The sequence below is a fragment of the Xiphophorus maculatus genome, chromosome 3, assembly GCF_002775205.1.
Source record: "Xiphophorus maculatus strain JP 163 A chromosome 3, X_maculatus-5.0-male, whole genome shotgun sequence".
Lineage (NCBI taxonomy): Eukaryota > Metazoa > Chordata > Actinopteri > Cyprinodontiformes > Poeciliidae > Xiphophorus > Xiphophorus maculatus.
In genome coordinates, this window is record NC_036445.1 from 20,235,998 (window position 1) to 20,254,353 (window position 18,356).

At 37.2% G+C, this 18,356-nt stretch overlaps 1 protein-coding gene across 4 annotated transcripts in view; it reads left to right on the top strand.

Moving 5' to 3' along the window:
* The window catches only part of LOC102216744 (collagen alpha-1(XIV) chain), a 122,086-nt gene that overhangs the window by 11,413 nt on the left and 92,317 nt on the right, over positions 1 to 18,356 (top strand). For all 4 annotated transcript variants that reach the window (XM_023331258.1, XM_023331259.1, XM_023331260.1 and 1 more), the window contains exons 3-5: positions 7,297 to 7,413; positions 10,499 to 10,642; positions 11,976 to 12,080. In XM_023331258.1, the coding sequence (XP_023187026.1) occupies positions 7,297 to 7,413; positions 10,499 to 10,642; positions 11,976 to 12,080 (366 nt within the window). The remainder of the gene's footprint in view (positions 1 to 7,296; positions 7,414 to 10,498; positions 10,643 to 11,975; positions 12,081 to 18,356) is intronic.

The following is an 18,356-nucleotide window of genomic DNA, read 5'->3' on the forward strand; positions in this document are numbered from 1 at the left end:
GAACACTAAGACTAGTGTAAATATTCATAAGCCTTTAGTATCTGTCATATAATCTGATGTTGAAGCAGCAACCTTCAACCACAAATGTCAATGCAGGTTTTAGCTCAGAGATGCACCACAAATCCATGTAAAGCAAATAAAAATGCTGTGAATAAACTTGCAGGCTTAAACAGTTTGCCCTGTTATTCTTTGTTCCTATCTGCAACAAAGGATGATGATTTTTGGCATACTGCTAATGGAAACCTAACATTTAGTTTTTCAGAAAATCTAAATATTACCTAAAACCAAATAAAAGTTTTTATTACACAAAAGTCAGCCTTCTGTTGACATACTGTCGATTGTATCCACTCAATATTTGATCAGGGCTCCTTTTGCTTGAATTGCTGCATTTATTGTAGCGTAAAATAGAAACGATCAACCCGTGTTTCTGCGGAGGCATTAGGCAAGCAGCGGTTCCTTTTTTACCCAATGCCTTCAGTTTGTCTGATGTAATTTATCTTCCTGGTGAAAATATCATTATATGGTAATCTCTTTTAATAGATTCTCTGAAGGATTAAGAGGAGGCCAATTTGTTGGCTTATTCGAACAGAGGGACACTATTGTCCTTTAACCAGTATTGATTCATTTTGAGAAAGTCAGCCAATTGAAAGTCCTGCTCTAAAATTAATTAGTGTTTTCGTAAAACTTGTCAGCAAGCAGGAAGCATGAAAACCCCAAAACTCTTCAAATCAGCGCTAATTGGAAACTTCACACCGAACCTCAAGGAACGTGGCTTCTCTCCACTGTTTTTACAGACTCTGTGACCTTAATTTTGTAATGCAAAATTAACTTCTATCTGAAAAGACAACTTCGGACCACTGAGGCCTCCTCCTTCCTAGCAGTTTATGATATCTTTGGTTCAGGGATTTTGTCACACCAGGAGTCCGAGAGTCATATTGCCAGAGACCTGGCTGAGTCCTTGTAGCTCTGACTCCAGCTGCATTCAAGACCTTGAAAATCTACCCCAATCTCTTCAATGGTCTTTTCTTTATAATCCTATCAAGGCTGCATTTGACCCTGTTGCTCATGCACTTTTTCCTCACACAGTTTTTCTTCCCCTCAATCTTTCACTGATATATTTGGATGCAGCCCTCTGTGAAAAGCCAGCTTGTTCAGCAGTGATAATTTGTGACTCACCCTACAATGACTCTCCTTGCACAGGTCATTGCATAACAATTATGAGTTAAAACATTCCAATAAATCTTATTTATTTTAGTTTAGTTCAGTTTTTAACAGGGCAATTTACTTTAATCATCTTATGTCAGTTTAGCATGTATCTGTGCTAGATTTGGCTATGAAAGCTAAAGGTCATCTGCAGTACCAGGGTGAATATGATTAATGCAGTAAATCACATGATTAAGTTATAAAATACTGAAGAATGAACAAGACCAACAAAACATGTTTAATATGCAACAGACACTAATCCACACATGATCACAGATGTGATTTGTTCCTAACCACCGTTTAATGGATTTAGGAAACTGCCTGGAAGATTGTAATGTTCCTCGGTTCTGTCATTAAAATATTCAAAGCATGAGCTGCCCTATGCTGATTGCACTAACAGAAATAAACTCTTCATATATTTCACTCTGTATGTACATGAATCTAAATCGTGAGTTTCTATGGAACTCGTTTCTTTAATTGAAACTCTAATGTATTGATTTGTTTAAACACATTAACTACATAAACGTTTGCATGCTGTAACACATAATCAGTAATGACAGAGTTTTGATTGTCTTTTTGGTTCTTCCTCTTGTTCATTATTATTATTTAAATGCTCAACCTTGACCAAATGACTGAAGGGGACTGATAGGGCAACAGTGTAATCATGCAGCTTAGTATTCAGCCTTACACACTCAATGCAGCAGCCAGATGACTGCTGTAAGAAAAAGGCATTACTTACACAAGATTGCGATGAAAGAGTGCAAAAAGGCATTAATTCACTGAAGCACAAGCAGGAGTGTAAGGTGGGGATGAAGGGGGTGAAATAAAACGTGAAAAAAGAGCAGAATGGATGAGAGGCAGACAGTTTAAACCTGAAGGTGTGATAAAAACAGAGAAGGGTTCCATGAGAGCGGTGGAGGAGATAAAAAGAGAGGAGAGGTGGATAGAAGCCGGAGTGGATTTGCGCTAAGTGCTGTCTCCTCCATGAACAGAGTAGTTTGTGTACAAACGAGATGGCCGCGGCGTTGAGTGAGCACGCCCGGGCGTTCTCCCTCAGGTTCAGTACAGGATAGCTATCTTGCGGTGACAGAGCCAGCATTTGTCATCCATAAATCCTGAGCCTTAGCAGAGCTCCTGCAGCCTGAATACTCAGCGGAGTCAGTACCAGGCTTATCTGGAGAGACAAGGAGAGGGTAGCCAGGGACTTAAAGCAAGGAAGGAAAAAAAATTAAGTAGAAATGTTGGCGAGAGGATAAAAGAGGAAGGAAAATCAAAGTGTGACTGGTATGAGACGAGGTTGAGAAGGAAACAGCTGTAAAAAAAATAAGGAGAGTTGGAGAAGAAAGGGCTAAGAGATTAACATGAGAAGGAAGGTGATGCTAAGGAATGGTAAAGAGGAGACTGAGAAGTCACCAAGTTCAAAGATAAACATGGATTAAGACAAAAAGATTTTGAATGAATGTTGAATAGTGAGTTTGCAAAGAGCAGTGAAGAATAAGAGAGAAGGGCGCTCTGGAAGTAAAGAATAGGAGAGAAGATGTTTGGAGGAAAAAAACAACTTATGTTGGAGAGGAAATCAAAAATGGGAAGTGTTGCAGCTGAAGTGGAGGACAATGACCGAGAGGACGGTGGGAGAGTGATGCACCGGTGAGCATTTACTCCTCAGTCAGGATTCCCTCTGAACTCTCTCTGCTCGTAATCCTGACAGGAATCATCCCCTTCTCAGACTGGAAATCTCAAATCGTGTTTGCTTCACGTTAACCCAGATAATTCCAGTTCATACAGCTCAATGACATCTTTAGTCTACACACTGAAAAAGAGATAACCCAAGCTCAAATTTAAAAGATCCTTTAAAAAATGGCTCAAAAAAGGAAAGCATGTGAACTATACATTAGAAATGAATTTGCATTTATTTCTCATTGATAATTTGGCAACTTTTTTTGCTTGAAGAAATTGCTGTTTGGGTTTATGGCTATAATATTAATTATTATGTTATTGTTTGTCTTTACTAAAGTTTTGTAGTTATGTTTTTGTCTTGTATTTTAAAAATTACTCACTCATTCCTGCTGCCTTGCTTCAATTAGTTTTGTATTTACCTCCATCACAGCATCTGAAAAGCAGAAATAGCGGTTCATCGAGGTAACTCTGTGTAAATGTAGTTTTAGGTGAAGCTCAAGGTAACTCTGTGTAAATGTAGTTTTAGGTGAAGCTCAAGGTAACTCTGTGTAAATGTAGTTTTAGGTGAAGCTCAAGGTAACTCTGTGTAAATGTAGTTTTAGGTGAAGCTCAAGGTAACTCTGTGTAAATGTAGTTTTAGGTGAAGCTCAAGGTAACTCTGTGTAAATGTAGTTTTAGGTGAAGCTGGTTCACTTGTTAGCCATTTGAGGGTGCATAAATGCTCTCACAAAGGATCTTTAGATTTGCCCAAGGTGATATTAGAAACCTACTTCTTGAAGTCTCTACATAATCTATTGTTTATATATTTGTTTAAAAAATGTTAAAAATGAACTTCTACCTTCAGCTTAATGATGCTTCTTGCTGTCGTCTGCTTAACCACCGTTCATGCAGAGCTGTATTGATATGCCGTAATCACAAAAGAATCTGCCAAGACTTGCTGCTGCGTTTGATATTAGACACAATATGAAGCTCACAGAACGTGATATTGTGAGACACAGAGAGACACTACAGAATGCATGAAATGTGGGCACTTCTATCCAGAAAGAAAATGTGAAATGTGGTTGATATTTATGGCCATATGGTGATAAACAAGAACAGATGTGTGAGATTGTTGAAGGGTAATCAGAGGCCCTCATGTTCTGTTGGCATCCTGGGGTTATTTCCAAAAGTCGTTCATCAAAATTTTATGTCGATACAATCATCATCCTGCTCATAGATCTCGACATTCAGACATACAGTGGGCTCAATTTATTTTTTTTATAGGTTTGTTCCATAATTCAGTAGGTGAGTGTAATCACTGACATGCAAAGCAAAAGTAGAGGCACTCAAGGCAATTTTCACCCAATTATAAAGATCCTACCTACTCACTTCACCTACCATCAAACACACTATGTGATGCCAAGGTAGTAATCTTCTGAGCGCCATCATGCACTGAAAATTATTCATAGATTTTTATTGTGTGGTATAATTATACATTTTCAGCCCGTGCCTTTAGAGTATTGGATAGGTGGCATAGTGTCGTCTCTTAAGAAAAGCAGCAAGGAAACAGTAAAACTTAAAGTGTTTTATTGATGTTTCTGCAAATTACAGTAGAGCATGAAATATTATAAAGGGATGTGATTCTTTTGATTGACTTTGCTTGTTGTGCCCAAGTGTCAGGAGTTACACTACTCCATTTGTAAAAAGTTAAACAAGCACTGACATTAACTTCTGTTAAATAATGCATTTACAGTTTTTATACATTTGAACAAAAATAATGAGACTTTTAAAGAAAATTCCATATTATCCATAAACTATAAGATGCAGAAGGCAGTCAATTGTACCATTTGTCAATTTATGGAAATTCTTGAAAATGTAACATTGTCTGCTGGGCTTGCTTTTGATTGACTTGGTTCTTATTTTAAGGTCAGTAATGGGACATGATCAAAAATATTTCAATAATCACTTAACTGTAAATAATTAACAGCTTTAATTTTGTTGAATAGCGGAATCAATAACTAGACACATAAAACATGTTATGCAGATATTTGTACCTCAATCTGGTCTGTGCCAGAATGTTGTGGATATGCTTTAATTAGCACAGGTCCACATACAGTTTCATATATACTGTATGTATTGATGTAACTTTTATAATTTGCAGCTTAAATGTTTTTCCCTGTTGCTTTGTCTTTTTCATTTTGATTGTTATATTGCAGTTATAATGTCAACACATTAAAAATAAATCCGTCTTTTTGCTTTGTTAAGATAGTAGTGTTCTACTATGAATATATTAATAAATTGTATTCTCTTCACTAATAGGAATAACATGCAGTTTCTTTCTAAATGTCTTCTGGACATCCAGCAGTAAAGGCACTAATGACACAACCTGCCTCAGAGTACGATGTGGGAAGAAAGCTGACATAATCGACCATGAGTCATAAGCTGCTGGTTTGTCAGCCAGGACTGCTGATGGACCCCATGAACCCAGAATGACTTCTTGTAGCTGTTTTATCAGTTGAATGTTGAATAAAGGACCCAAACGCCGGCAGGCTGGTGCAGAAACAAAGGCAGCCGATTTAATAACGACAAAACAAAACCCACAATACAAAATACAAACCATGATGCAAACCAGAGGAACACAGTGGCAACACAATTTCACATTTATTCAAAATAAAGCAACTTTCTAGGCAATTGCTAACCTCTGTCATGAAATGGATGCGTGGTGGATGCTGTTATCACCACCACGGCACCTTAAATCTTTTGCTGTTTCAGATACCATAAAATAAATTTAGCAAAAAATTTATATTTGAAAAGAACTATTCGTAGAGATGACCTGTCCAGGGTGACCCCGCTTCTCGCCCGTCGACAGCTGGAGTTAGGCACCAGCACCCCTGCTGGGATAAGGGTGTGGGGAAAATGGATGGATGTTCATAGAGATTAAATAAAAAATTTAAAACTGACCAATTTTGTTCATTTGCCCCTACTGAGCAGACAGAAGTTATAATAAAGTAATTTCAAGGTCCAGCTATCCATTGAAGGCATACAGAAAATCCAGCATTAATGCTCCACCTTCTCTTTCACACACGGCCAGTCTGGGCCCCAGAAACCCAAGATATTAGCTGCCAAATGCAGAACTCGAGGCTCAGAACGAAAACCTAAAATCAATGTTATCAAGGAGTCTGTAGAGGTGGTCGACTGAGGCCCAACGAGGGCCCCACAGGCAGAAGCAGCAGAATCAGGACTTTCTACACATACAGAAAATGCTTCACAGATGCATCTTGAAATGTCATTTAAAATTTACAAATGCAGAAAACAGAGACCCAGGAAGGCCTGTTTGGGATAGATGGAGAGAGAAAAACAACTAAAAACAAAACGACAGATACAACATGACATAAAATCCATTGTCTAAACCATAAATTTATAAATGCTTTACATAAATCCAATCACTTCTGCAGATATTGTCCCGTTACATCCATTGTAGCTCTGTGTGTACGTATATGGTCGTTGTCTAACTTGAAGTTTAATTTCCACTGTAGTCTTAAGTCTTTTGCTGGCACACATCATGTTTCCCATGGAGGGAAAAAACAAATCAGCTTTCACAACATGTTTACTGTGTCCCGTATGGTTTGTGGGATACTGCAAGCTAAACTTTTTATGACTTTCATTCGGCAAAGTATTTCTTTATGCCAATCTTCCATAAAGGGCAGATTACTTGAGTGCATGACTCTGCAATTGTTCTACAGATTCTCCTACCTGCAGTTCCCACAAAGTTACCGGGACTCCGTTGTGTATTCACAAAAAATGTAATCCATATTTTTTTCCAACCAAGTGACAATTATGTGTTACTTTGTTCTGGTTTTTCTCATATAATGGTGGCGGGAAGAGTTTCCAGTTTCAACCCCCGCTCTATCGTTTTTGTGTCCTTGACATCTCACCCACCTTGCCTGCTGGTGGTGATCAGGGGGCCCAGAGGCACCGGTGCATGGCAGCCCTGCTTCTGTCAGACTGCTTCAGGGCAGATGAGGCTACTATGTAGCTTATAGCAGTGTGTAGGCGTGTGCAGGGGTGGGTGAATGAATGTAGTGTGTAGTGATTTGGGGTCGTCTGGACTTGATAAAGCACTATACAAGTACAGTATATGATATACCATACCAGCAGAATGCTTCAAAATGTGTGGTTGTATGGTGATAGGGGGTAGAAATACCATATTTATTCCATCATAAGCTGTGTGAACTCCCAATCTGAATTTCATTCCACTTTCTTCCTTCCTGTTTCCTTGTTTTATCTTATTCTGCAGCTTTCGGATCCCTTCCAAATACTTTTTAAGACATGTCTAATGATGCTTAGGAACTTTTCAGGTCACAGTGTTTCCTTGAATTAGACACAGGTCTCTTTTTACATGCTTATATCTGGTTTAAGTGTTACCTTACTCTTCAGTTCCAGCTCCGAGGAGGCTGCGTTTCAAAGTGCACAGTTCCCGCAAACTCCTAGTTTCATGGAGGGAGCCCAGAGGAGAAGTCGACAGCTATTTATTTCTCTACAACAGCTTACCAGGTAGGATCCTCTACACACATGAACAGAATACACACACAGAGAGAGATAAAACACTATGTCAAAGAGTAGTGTAACTTCAGGCACCCGAGGAAAGAAGTAGGAAATGGATTTTTTTTTTTTTTTAATCTGCCAAGAAGGATTATGTAATTTACTTCTTATCAAAACTCCTTTGAACAAATTTCACTTCTGGGAGATCTGCAGACCTCAAAGTTTGTTCTGCACCTTTGCCAATTTGGAGAGCATGGGGGAGTGTTTCTGCTGAATATGTGGGACTTGTCAGAAGATTTTTAAAAGAGGGACTAATAGAGGGGACAGTAGCAGGACCACTTTCTAACTCATGTTGGAGGTCAGCCTGGGTTAGCTGAAGAATGCACCATGTTCTGCTTTGTTTTGCATCTGCCACACGCTGCACGCTGTGCAGATGCAGTGCATTCACAGCCTAGTATAAATCGCCCTAATCATTGCTGAGAGCATCCTCATCCTGTAGTCGCAGTGCACCTGCATTTACAGCCAAGACTCAGGCACTTCACTGCTACTGCATTATGGTCTGCATCTGGTAATAAAGCTGGGCTTAACATTAGAGTTGATTTTTTTACAGCCTGCATTAAAAAGGAATATGCAGGAATAGGGATTCTATAATAAAACTCATCTGGCGATATCATGAGAATAGAACTAAAATTCAGCTTTATGCCTCCTTCTTTCTCAGGGAAAAGAACAGCTTATTGCTGAAAATGCAGTTTCAGGTAATTAATTTCAGTACAATCTTTGCTGCATTCATATGGTGAATAAAGCCTTTTTTTGATCATTGTGAAAGGAATGAAATCATGTTCCTTCCTTCTTGTTTCGGAGTCAGAGGAGGTGAATGATGGAGCTAGTTCAGAGCTGCTGAGGAAACATCTTTATAGATCACAAAGGATTCAGTTAGATTAGTCACTGACCTTTTGGGTCAGGATAATTTTCCTGTTCTACAAAGACAGAAAGAGCTAGGTTTTTATGAAAGAAGATGAGATCGATTTCACAGGAGAACATGACTTGCTGGATGTTTTCTTAATCTTAAACCTGGAACAGAGAAACTCACCTGTTCCAGGTGAAATCGGGTTGTCGTTTTCACCTGATTAAACTGAGGAGAGAATCTCTGCTTCTTCACCTTGCTGTTGGGTTTCTGTATGACATACAACACAGAAACCCAACACCATACCTGACAGGTGGTACAGTGTTTTTTTAGGGTGAACGCCTCGCATTGAATCCTCCAAACATTCCTCTTATATGTCCTGCACCTGATGAGTTCAATCTTTGTCTTGTCTGACTGTAAAATCTCTCAGAAGACATTCGATTGGTCCTGCTGTAAGTTTCTGTTTTGCCTGAAGGAGAAACTTCTCCCCAAGTTGGTGGTAAGTAGTGTTGGGTCAAAGGGTTAAAATTATAAGTAACTGGTTCCAAACACAGGAAAGCAGCAAGTGTACATGAGAGTGAAGTGTTGACAAATATCAAATTGTTGGTAGCTTTTTTAATTCAAGGGTTAAAAAGTGTGTGGTTTCTCTGCAACATCAGAAATTAATCTAATTTCAAATAGCAGGGTGTGTAAAGGCTCATATATTTGAGCCTTTGTGTATAATTTTGAAATGGTTCAATAATTAATTTCTGTGAATGAGGAGAGTGTTTCTGTCACATCCCTTGTTATTGTGGACTTCTGCTTTTTTCATTTCTGTGTATAGATTTGTTATTTTGATTATCTTTTCCTCCAGCCCAGTTTATTCATTCAGTTTGTTCATTACCTGAGTTTTGTGAGTTTTGGTGTATTGTGAACTTAGTATTATCTTCTCATTATAGTTTATTCCTTCTGTTAGTTTAGTTTCTCTTTTTATCTGTTTGATTTATTTTGTTAGATTTGGTATTTATTCCTGTTATTGTTTAGGTTTTCTTCCTCCTATCTTCATCTTCGTTTTAGTTGCTTTGCCATTTACTCCCCTCCCCCAGCTGCTAGTCATTTTCTTGTCTAGTCTTGCTCCCTTCACAGCTGCAGCTGGTTACCTCTGATTAGCTCCTTTGTCATTTTCACTCCCTCCTCTGTCCTGGACTCCAGTGGCTCATTCGTTGTTCTGTTTCATTGTTGCGCTCTGCCGCCTCTCCATGTTCTGGGTTTCCAGTTTTTGTAAGTTTTTGACTTGTATTCATTAAACCGTGGCTCATATGACCACTCTGTTCTCCTGACTGCATTTTGGTCCAAATCCAAATTGAACAATTTAGAGTTTTCAATGCTAGTGCGTTTTTTTCTTCTTCTTTATATGAGTAAAAATGAAGCCATGCGACACAAATTAAACTTTTTTAAAAAACGTTGTTTTGTTTTTTTTAAAAAAGAAAATAAAAAAATAAACTGTATCTCATTTTCAGGCCTCAGTATAGTGGTTAAGTCCAGTGTTGAGTCCTTCTAGTGTGTTGCAGTGTAAAGCGGTGCAGGGCGTTGTGTGTACCTGCTTCAGTTTACTGTATCTCTCTGGCTGAGACCCACAAAACTTATAGTTTATAGGAAGGAAAGAATAGGCACTCACACACACACCACAAGGGAATAATTCACATGTGTAGGATTGTATATGATTAATGCAGCCTTGTCTCCACAACGGTATTATACATTAATTTGTTTCTGCAGCTATAGTTTCAACCCACAGTTTAGAAACGTTTGTGAAATTTATGTTAACTCTAAGTATGAAATTTTACCATTGTCTACCTGCAACAATTTAGTAACCTGTCAAAGGCAGATCCAGAAGATCAATAAAAGCACAGAAAGCATCTAGCAGAAGGAAAGAACAGACAGCCAAACACAAAATCAAGATCATAATACTAGATTTTCCTTTTTTATCCACATTTAACCACTTGTATTTGTCAGGTATGTGGTCTAAGGATTGCATAAATAAATCCACATAACAAAATATTTCCACCTTGACTGTTGAACAGCTCTTCAGATGAGTTTGCTTTTTCCTAGATGGCGGCTTACAAAAAAAAACATTTTTATGTAATTCTAATGTTATTTCTTGTGACTGAGTGTCTAAATGTCCCGTTTTTTTTTTTATCCCTTTCTCTGTTTTAGGTGGTCAGCAAAGGGAGATCATTGTGTCTAAATCTGACCCAAAGGTTTTAATAACAGACTACAATCCGTCTAAGGACTACATGATTAGTGTCATTGCTATTAGAGGCGGAGAGCAGAGCAGACCACTTCGGGGGAGATTTAAAGGTTTGTTTCATTTCTTTCTGCCCTTCTGGAATAGTCTTGTCTTTTCTGTTTTTCTACTTAACTAAATAGTCTTTGTTTTGTTCTCATTACGTTTGGCCTTTTCCTATTTTAAGCTGTTTAGACATTCTCTCAGATCATTTTGTTATGCAGTGTCTATACTGTATATTTTTCCCTCTATCACTTTTCTCTTATTTGTTCTTCTGCTTGGTTTTGTTGTTGCTTCATTGTCTCATTTTTAAAAGTTATTTTCTACTTTCTTCCATTCCCCCCATCTTGGCTTAAAGAAGCCTTGGACTAAAAGACTCAGTACGATCAGTTTCAGCATAAATACCAGCACTCTGGTATTTAATAGCGTTTAACAGTACTACTGTGTTTTTGGAGTTCATGGTCTCTCCCTTCATTCTCCAAACTAAATCAACACCCCTGTGCCCAAAGAGCTCAAATTTACACTCTTCTAACCAAAGAACACATTTCCAAAACACATCACCATGTTTCAAATGTTCAACTTTAGTCGGACGTTGATGCCCTGTTGTTTCAGCAAAGGAGTTTTTCCTGGACGGTGACCTTGAAGTTCTTCATGATGAAGAACTATGACACTTTCTTGACGCATCAAGTCCAGTAGAGGCTATTTTAGCAACAATCATCTTGGCAGTGACCCAAAGGGTGACATATCTGGCTATTTTCCTCTGCAGTTTTTAAAAAGTTGTGCTTTCAGCCACACCCAGCTTTATTTGCAAAAGAATGTGCGCCTTGATGCTTGGCAATGATGCGTCATGCAGCTGTTCTACACACCATGAAACATTTGAAAATGACAATGTAGCCTTCACCCTCATATTAAGTGCCTATTATCTTCTTTCTTAGGGCCAGACTTTTTTTTTTCCTTTTGGCATGATAAATTTGCTTCTGATCAAAAATGTCAGATTAGTCAAAGTGTTACAAAATTAACTCTGGTTAGCAGGACTGGTGCCATTTGAAGGTTCTGTGCTAATTGATTACCTCGATATGGTGTGAAAGTTAATTGAATATTCAAGTGAGGTCAAAACTAATTTGATATTCAGATTTGTCTTGGAAGTAAATTAAGCTTCTTGTTTAGTTCAGCACATAAATAAAATATACAGATAAAACTTTATGGAGATTTTGTCTTCGGTGTTTCGGAAACAATTCAATTATGAACCGTTTTTATTGTGGTCGTTTCTATGGAAATACTAAGAGTTTTGTGTGATTTCATCAGGGAAACTCTCAGCCACATTACCACATTATATTTATGGCAAAATAAAGTTTCTTAATCCGTGTTTTATTTCTGTTCTGTTAACGTCTCATTACCTCTCTCCAGCTAAACCAGCTGCTGGAGGTGATAGTGATAAAGAAGATGAGTCTGAGCTGCAGAGACTGACTGATTCAGATGGACCTCCTGACGATGCCAACGAGATCTCTGGAGGTAGGACAAAAACACACACCATTTCCATGACAAGAGGCTGCCTTTAAGCTGAACATATAAATGAGATAAATACCTTTTGGATGGATTCTCCAGTCTGTTGCCATAGAAATGTTTTGGAGGCTGGCAGATCAGCATGTGTAGTGTCAGTGCAGATCCGGTTGTTTCCAACAACATGCAGAGTTTGTGAGCAATCAGTAATGGAAAAGGTCAGAGAAATGCCCTGACTGGCACACGTCAGGTTTTCACCCGACAAGTGAGAACGAAGATGCCAGAACCACATATTCCTCACTGATGAATCTGTCATAGTTGTGATTTCTGGAAACATTTAGTGTTTAACATGAACTCCTGATATAAGCAAAGTGTCATTCACTGTTCGCTCTTGTCTGCATGAGTTGAAGCTGCTTTTTTCTTAAAGAATTTGCTTTATGTTTGAAACCAAGCTGTTCCAAGATGTTCTTTTTGATGGCTTAAGATTTGTTTTCAAAGAAATTTACAGATAGATGTCTTGGATATTTTGCTGAGTGGTCTTCCTGCTAACACATTCCCAGTTAACATGGGAATTTGTTTTGCTCATTAATCATTTTTGCAATGCTTTTGGGTTTTACTAATGTGTGAAGATCATAAAAAATCCCATCACACAGATGATGCATATAGCAACATCTCAGATATTAGGAAAGCTGTTAATGTGTGAAAGTGTTTGTTTTATTAAATGTGAGTCTAAATGTATTCACACCCAAGACAGATGTGGATTTAAAAATTATTTTCATGCAACCCAAATATTTGCTTGTCTTTCCTTCACCTTCTTATTTACACTTTGAACAACATCATCACAGTGATGACATATAATTACATTCCAGTACAAACCAGGGAAAAAGAGGTTTGTCTCTGTGGACATAATGGTGCATCTCTCAAAAGATAATTAATGAATGTAAAAGGAGAATCAACCTTAAACCTGTTTTTATTTGCATTATAATAAACAATGGCATCTCTTCTCAATAATGAATGGAAACATCTGTTGGAATCACAGTAGTAAAACCTTCCTTGCTGACCAGCTTTCTGCGTGTTTTCATTGTATTTTGACAATTTAACTTTGGCTCCAAGTCTTTGAAGTTGGAAGGCCTCTTTGCCATCACCCTAATCTTTAGCTCCCTCTGGAGACTCTATCAGATTCATATTGAGACCTAAAAGTCAAAATTACCTCCAGTAAGAAGAAACAAAACGATTGCTCTGAACCTAACTCTGCCAGAAGTGTGATTAAATTTTGATCCACACATTAGTTTTTCCTTCCAGCAACAGCATTAGAGCCCAAGTCTAATAGAAAGCATTTGCTCTGGGGAAGAAAGCTAATTGTTTCAATCTGAACTCATTTGATTCACACCACCTAAAGATGCATTTAGGGCCCATTCGAAATTTGTACAACACTCAAACAGTGTTATTTTTATGTATATACCAACTAGCAAGTTTAATTCAGGTGACAGATGTTTGTGCAGGTGTAATGAGACAATTACTGGACATTTCCTGGATGCATAAAATGAAACTGGTGTGAAAGGAAACTCCTTAAGTCGTCGTATAAGAGCAATCAGCCATCAAGATATCAACCTCTGTCCTGTTCAGCACCGCCGTAGTTTTAGCTGTTGTGTTGATCTCTACAGTGCATTAACTGTATAGACTGCAATTATTTTAATTACTATACAGTTATATATTGATTGCACCATATAATTCTTCTGTAATATGCTAAATGTGCATTTCAGATATGCTGATGGAGCACACAAGTACAATTTATTTATACACACTGAGAGAAGCGATGAACAATTAATTTCCATAAAAACATAACAAATTGGCTCTTGGGTGCAAAGCACATAGCTAATAAATCCTGTACTGACTGCAGGTTTTAGAAATAGCTTTTATTAATTGCAATACCAAACAAGTTAAAAGATTAAAATTATTGATTTTAATTTTAATCAAAATTATGAATGAAGGATTTATCTGCCCTATTTAAGTCTTATTTAATTCCATTTATGATTACAACACTTATAATTTTGTTGGTGCAGTTTCAGACATTAAACATTTTCTACATTTTTCTCTGTAAAACCTGTTTCTCTGTGCTGTGTCATCATGGTGATACAGAGAAATAAAAACAACGCAAAACAATAATAAATTCCAACAGCAAAGAAAAAATAGAAATGGAAATGTACTTTTGTGAGCTCTCTTGGTTTGTTTCTTGTCCGTTATTATGCCAGATACAATCTCGCTAAATAGTCATCATTAAAAAGATTTAAGATTGCTTGTACATTTAGTTTTATGTAGATGAACTTGTTTATTTAAACATGATAAATGCATCATTGCACTAATGACACATATTGGTTTGTATTTTAGGTTCTGTTAGCTATTTGTTCATATGGATCTGTTTTTTCCCTCGTCAGACATTTTCAAAATTATAAATAACCAGGACACTGTTTAAACCTCCTTCTTATGGCCTTAGTGTTCCTCTGCAAAAGAGACTAAACATTTACACTCAGTGTGAATATCACAGGTTTAAGTTGAACACTCAAAGGAATTAAACAAAGTTTCTTTTCTGTAAGGTACTCAACCTTCCTGTTATCTACAGAAGTCTTGCCCTCTCTGCCCATTGCAGTCTGAATGAGGCAATTAAAGAATATAATTTACTTTAGATTACTTTAAGATTGTTCTTATACCTTTTGTGCTTTATTTTTTATTTAGTTTTTAAACATGTCATTGCAGCTAACTTTGACTAAAAGTAGAGAATCCACAACCTCCTGGTAAAAATGGTTTATAACTGCAATCTGGTGCTTACTTATGATGTTTTCTGTTTGGAAAATAATAAAATTTTCCCAATGATACAATTTTACAATACAATTTTCTTTCGCTAATGAGAAAATATTGTTGTCTGAAGTTTTACATTTGATTCTTTATATTCTTATTCATTTAAGCTACTTAGAAATAATTTGCCAATGTAACTTCCATGTCACTCATAAAACAAAATAGTGGAGTAGTTTGAAATAGAAATAAGAACGGTTAACTAAAAAAACAAGTGAAAAAGTGGTTTGCGTCCATGTAAAACCAGATGGTTTTTTTCTGCATGCATAGAAACAGAAAACTGCAACTGCAGTTGCAGTTTGTAGATTTAACTCGCAGCTAAAAAATAATCTTTACTAGAAACTCTGTTTCACAGCTGACATTGAAAGAAAAAGTTCAGAAAATTTAAGTGAGAAAAGTTTAAAACTAAATATCTGGGCCACTGAAAGAAAAAAAAACCTTTCTACAGATATAATTCAACCTGTATTCCAATTATTTTAAAAAGAAAAAAATTAAACCACATAAAGCAGGCTTTGTGTGTCTAGACCTACCCACAGGTTTTAGTCTTTCATATTAAGTTCCTCTTACTTCCCTTTCTTCTAAGCAAGGATATTATAAAGTTGGATTTCCATCATATTCCTGTTATTAGACCCAGCTACCTTTCAATGCAACACCGGAGACTTTGATTGGTTCTTTGCTTTTCTAGCTGTTGGGGATTATAATAATATCCTGCTGTGCTTCTGTAGATTCTGTCTGGATTCAGCTGCAGCGATAATAATAATGCATCTCTTTAGTTCAATAGAGAACGCTCCTTTATATTGAGGTATAATGTGTGACTGCTTCTCCTCTTCCCTCCACATGATGCTCTGCATGTGTATTTATATTCCACGGTGATAACAGCGGCGTCCCACTGAGCTACACAGAGATGGTGCTACAGACAGTCTCCCAGGGTTCCTGTGTGAATGTGTTTTGTGTGCGAGTGTGCGTAGACGAAGGTGTAGCTGTGTGGAGTTTAGTACTGCTGACCTACTCCATCTTTGTTCCAGAGTAGCAATCAGGGCTTTCATGTAAGAATACCTTAATTACAAAAGCTGGTCATTCCTTCCTGTGTATGTGGTGATATTATATATATATTTATATATATGTATATTTTAGGTTGCTGATGATTATATTTAGAATTAGGTTGGTATTAGGATAAAAAAAAGATCCTACAGTTTCAATTTGAACAATTTAAAGTTTGTCATCTCTTGCCAAACATGTTTTTTTTAATCTTACTATGTAATACAATCAACTACTTCAGGGAGGGATTAGATTTTAAAGGTGTTACTGTTGAATGGGGTGTAACAAGAAAGTAGCAGATAAGGCCATTAGCCAAAATAAATGCCAAAGAATTTCCTCTACTATCAATGAAATAACTGCTTTTCTGGAAATACTCTCCAACCATGTTATCGTACTTGGACATATGTTTGAGCTAAATAAAAAAGTCTCCATTCAATCAAAGGAAATTAGTTTTCCGTCTTCTTCTGTGGTGACACCAAGTTACTCGGGCTCTTAGAAAATACAAAATGTTTGCAGTGGATTGAATATGTTTTCAGTCCACCACAGCCCCAACAGGAGCATTCAGGTGTGAAAATAAAATTTCCCTTTTGTGTCAATTTAATAACACATACTTATGTGTTATTAAATGTGGCTTGCTTAAAAGCAAAGAGAGACCAACCTGGTATTTTTCTCTTTTGTTAGCTTATGTTTTTGTAACTGATCAGTCTGGGGGGATTTTGTTGTTCAGTTTTTAATTGATGAATCAGTTTACAGGGGGTCGTGTTTGATTGCAGGTGGAGAAGTCGATGCACATCGACGATGGGCATCAACTTACCGAAATGGACTTGGAACTCAGGGAACTGATAAAAATCCTAAACCGATGTCTGATGCCCCATACTGTAATATCTGACCTCTGTTAGGGTTAGGGAAAGACAGCTGTAAGAAATTCAGCTCAAAGTTTAAAACAAACCATGTAAGGGGAAACAGAAACATGTGGAAGAATCTGCTTTGGTCTGATTAAAACTAACTGGACGTATTTTGATTACTTTGTTATGTATGCAAAACTCTGTGCATAAGGGGAAACTAACACCCCATATAAACCTAAACACACAGGCATCAGAATGGAACATGGCGATAGCAGTATTATGCTGTGGGATTCCTTTTAATCGGCAGGGGAAGAGAAGATGATGGAACTAAAGAAAAATGTTTACATGCTGCAGTGGATGAGTGTATTTAATTGAAATGGCATGAATCAAAATTAAATGTTAAAAAAAAAACAGTTACTGAGATGAATATTTAACCCCATGTCTGGAGGCTGAACTGATAGGACAACAACTCCACGCATGTTGGCTTTTGCCTGAAGAAGATCTGCTACTGAACTGTAGCATATTAAAATTATAACTCTACTTGATGGTTAAAGAAGACAGATCAATATTATTTCATAATATTATTGAGAACCACAGGCAAACAGAGGACATATTGTCTCTATTTTAGTTGCTTTTCACATAGTTTTCTCTTAATTTAAGGTTCATTTGATGGACCATAGTGTATAGAGATTTTTCTGTCTGCTGTGGGATTACATGTTTCTGAAGGGTTACCTTGTTTTTCATTCCAACATCATCAGAAAAGGACAAGGAAAATTAATATTTATGTTTTGCTTAGCAAAGAATGGAGGCTGATGTATTTCCCCGGAAATAGGTCCTAAACAATATTATTGAAAAAACAAATCTAGTATTTGTACAGCTGTGCAACAATAGCTCTTTTAAGAAATCTGTCAAGTGATATGTGTGGGGTTATGACTGCATTTGTTGCTGCTTAGTACTGGACGCTAAGCAGCCTTTAGTATGAAAACTCTTGGTGGCATTGTGGAAAAAGAATGAATGAATCTGTTGAAGCTGGAAACACCCAGTCAGGTTTATTTAGAACCGCAGGTGAGAACCCTGTCCGCTGTGTCTTACAGATGTGTTTTATACCCCAAGAAGAAGAAGTGCAACAATATTTACAAGATCGACTTTTTTATAACAAATTAAAATTCTCAGGTTTAATTTAAAGCAGTGTTTATATTTCCTAAATCCATCATAGTTTGAAAGTTTTAGAATATGTTACAAATGGAAATGGTAAATCAATATTTTCCTTTGCTGACTGTTAGAGTGACATGCAAAAGGCGAGCAGTTGTGACACAATAGAGCTTTTTTTATCACAGTTGCTCGCTTCTTCACAGCGACTGTACTGAAGGGGTGTTGTGCTGTCAGAACATGAGGTTTCTTAACTTGCTGGTTCTGCAGAATCAAAGACATGATGTGAAATGCAACAGCTTTCGTGTCTAGAGTGGCACAAATTCAGTTCTGTGACTTCCTGTGGTAACAGCTCAGGGGTGCAACACCGACATCCCTTCATCCTTCGAGTCTTAGAAACTCTTGA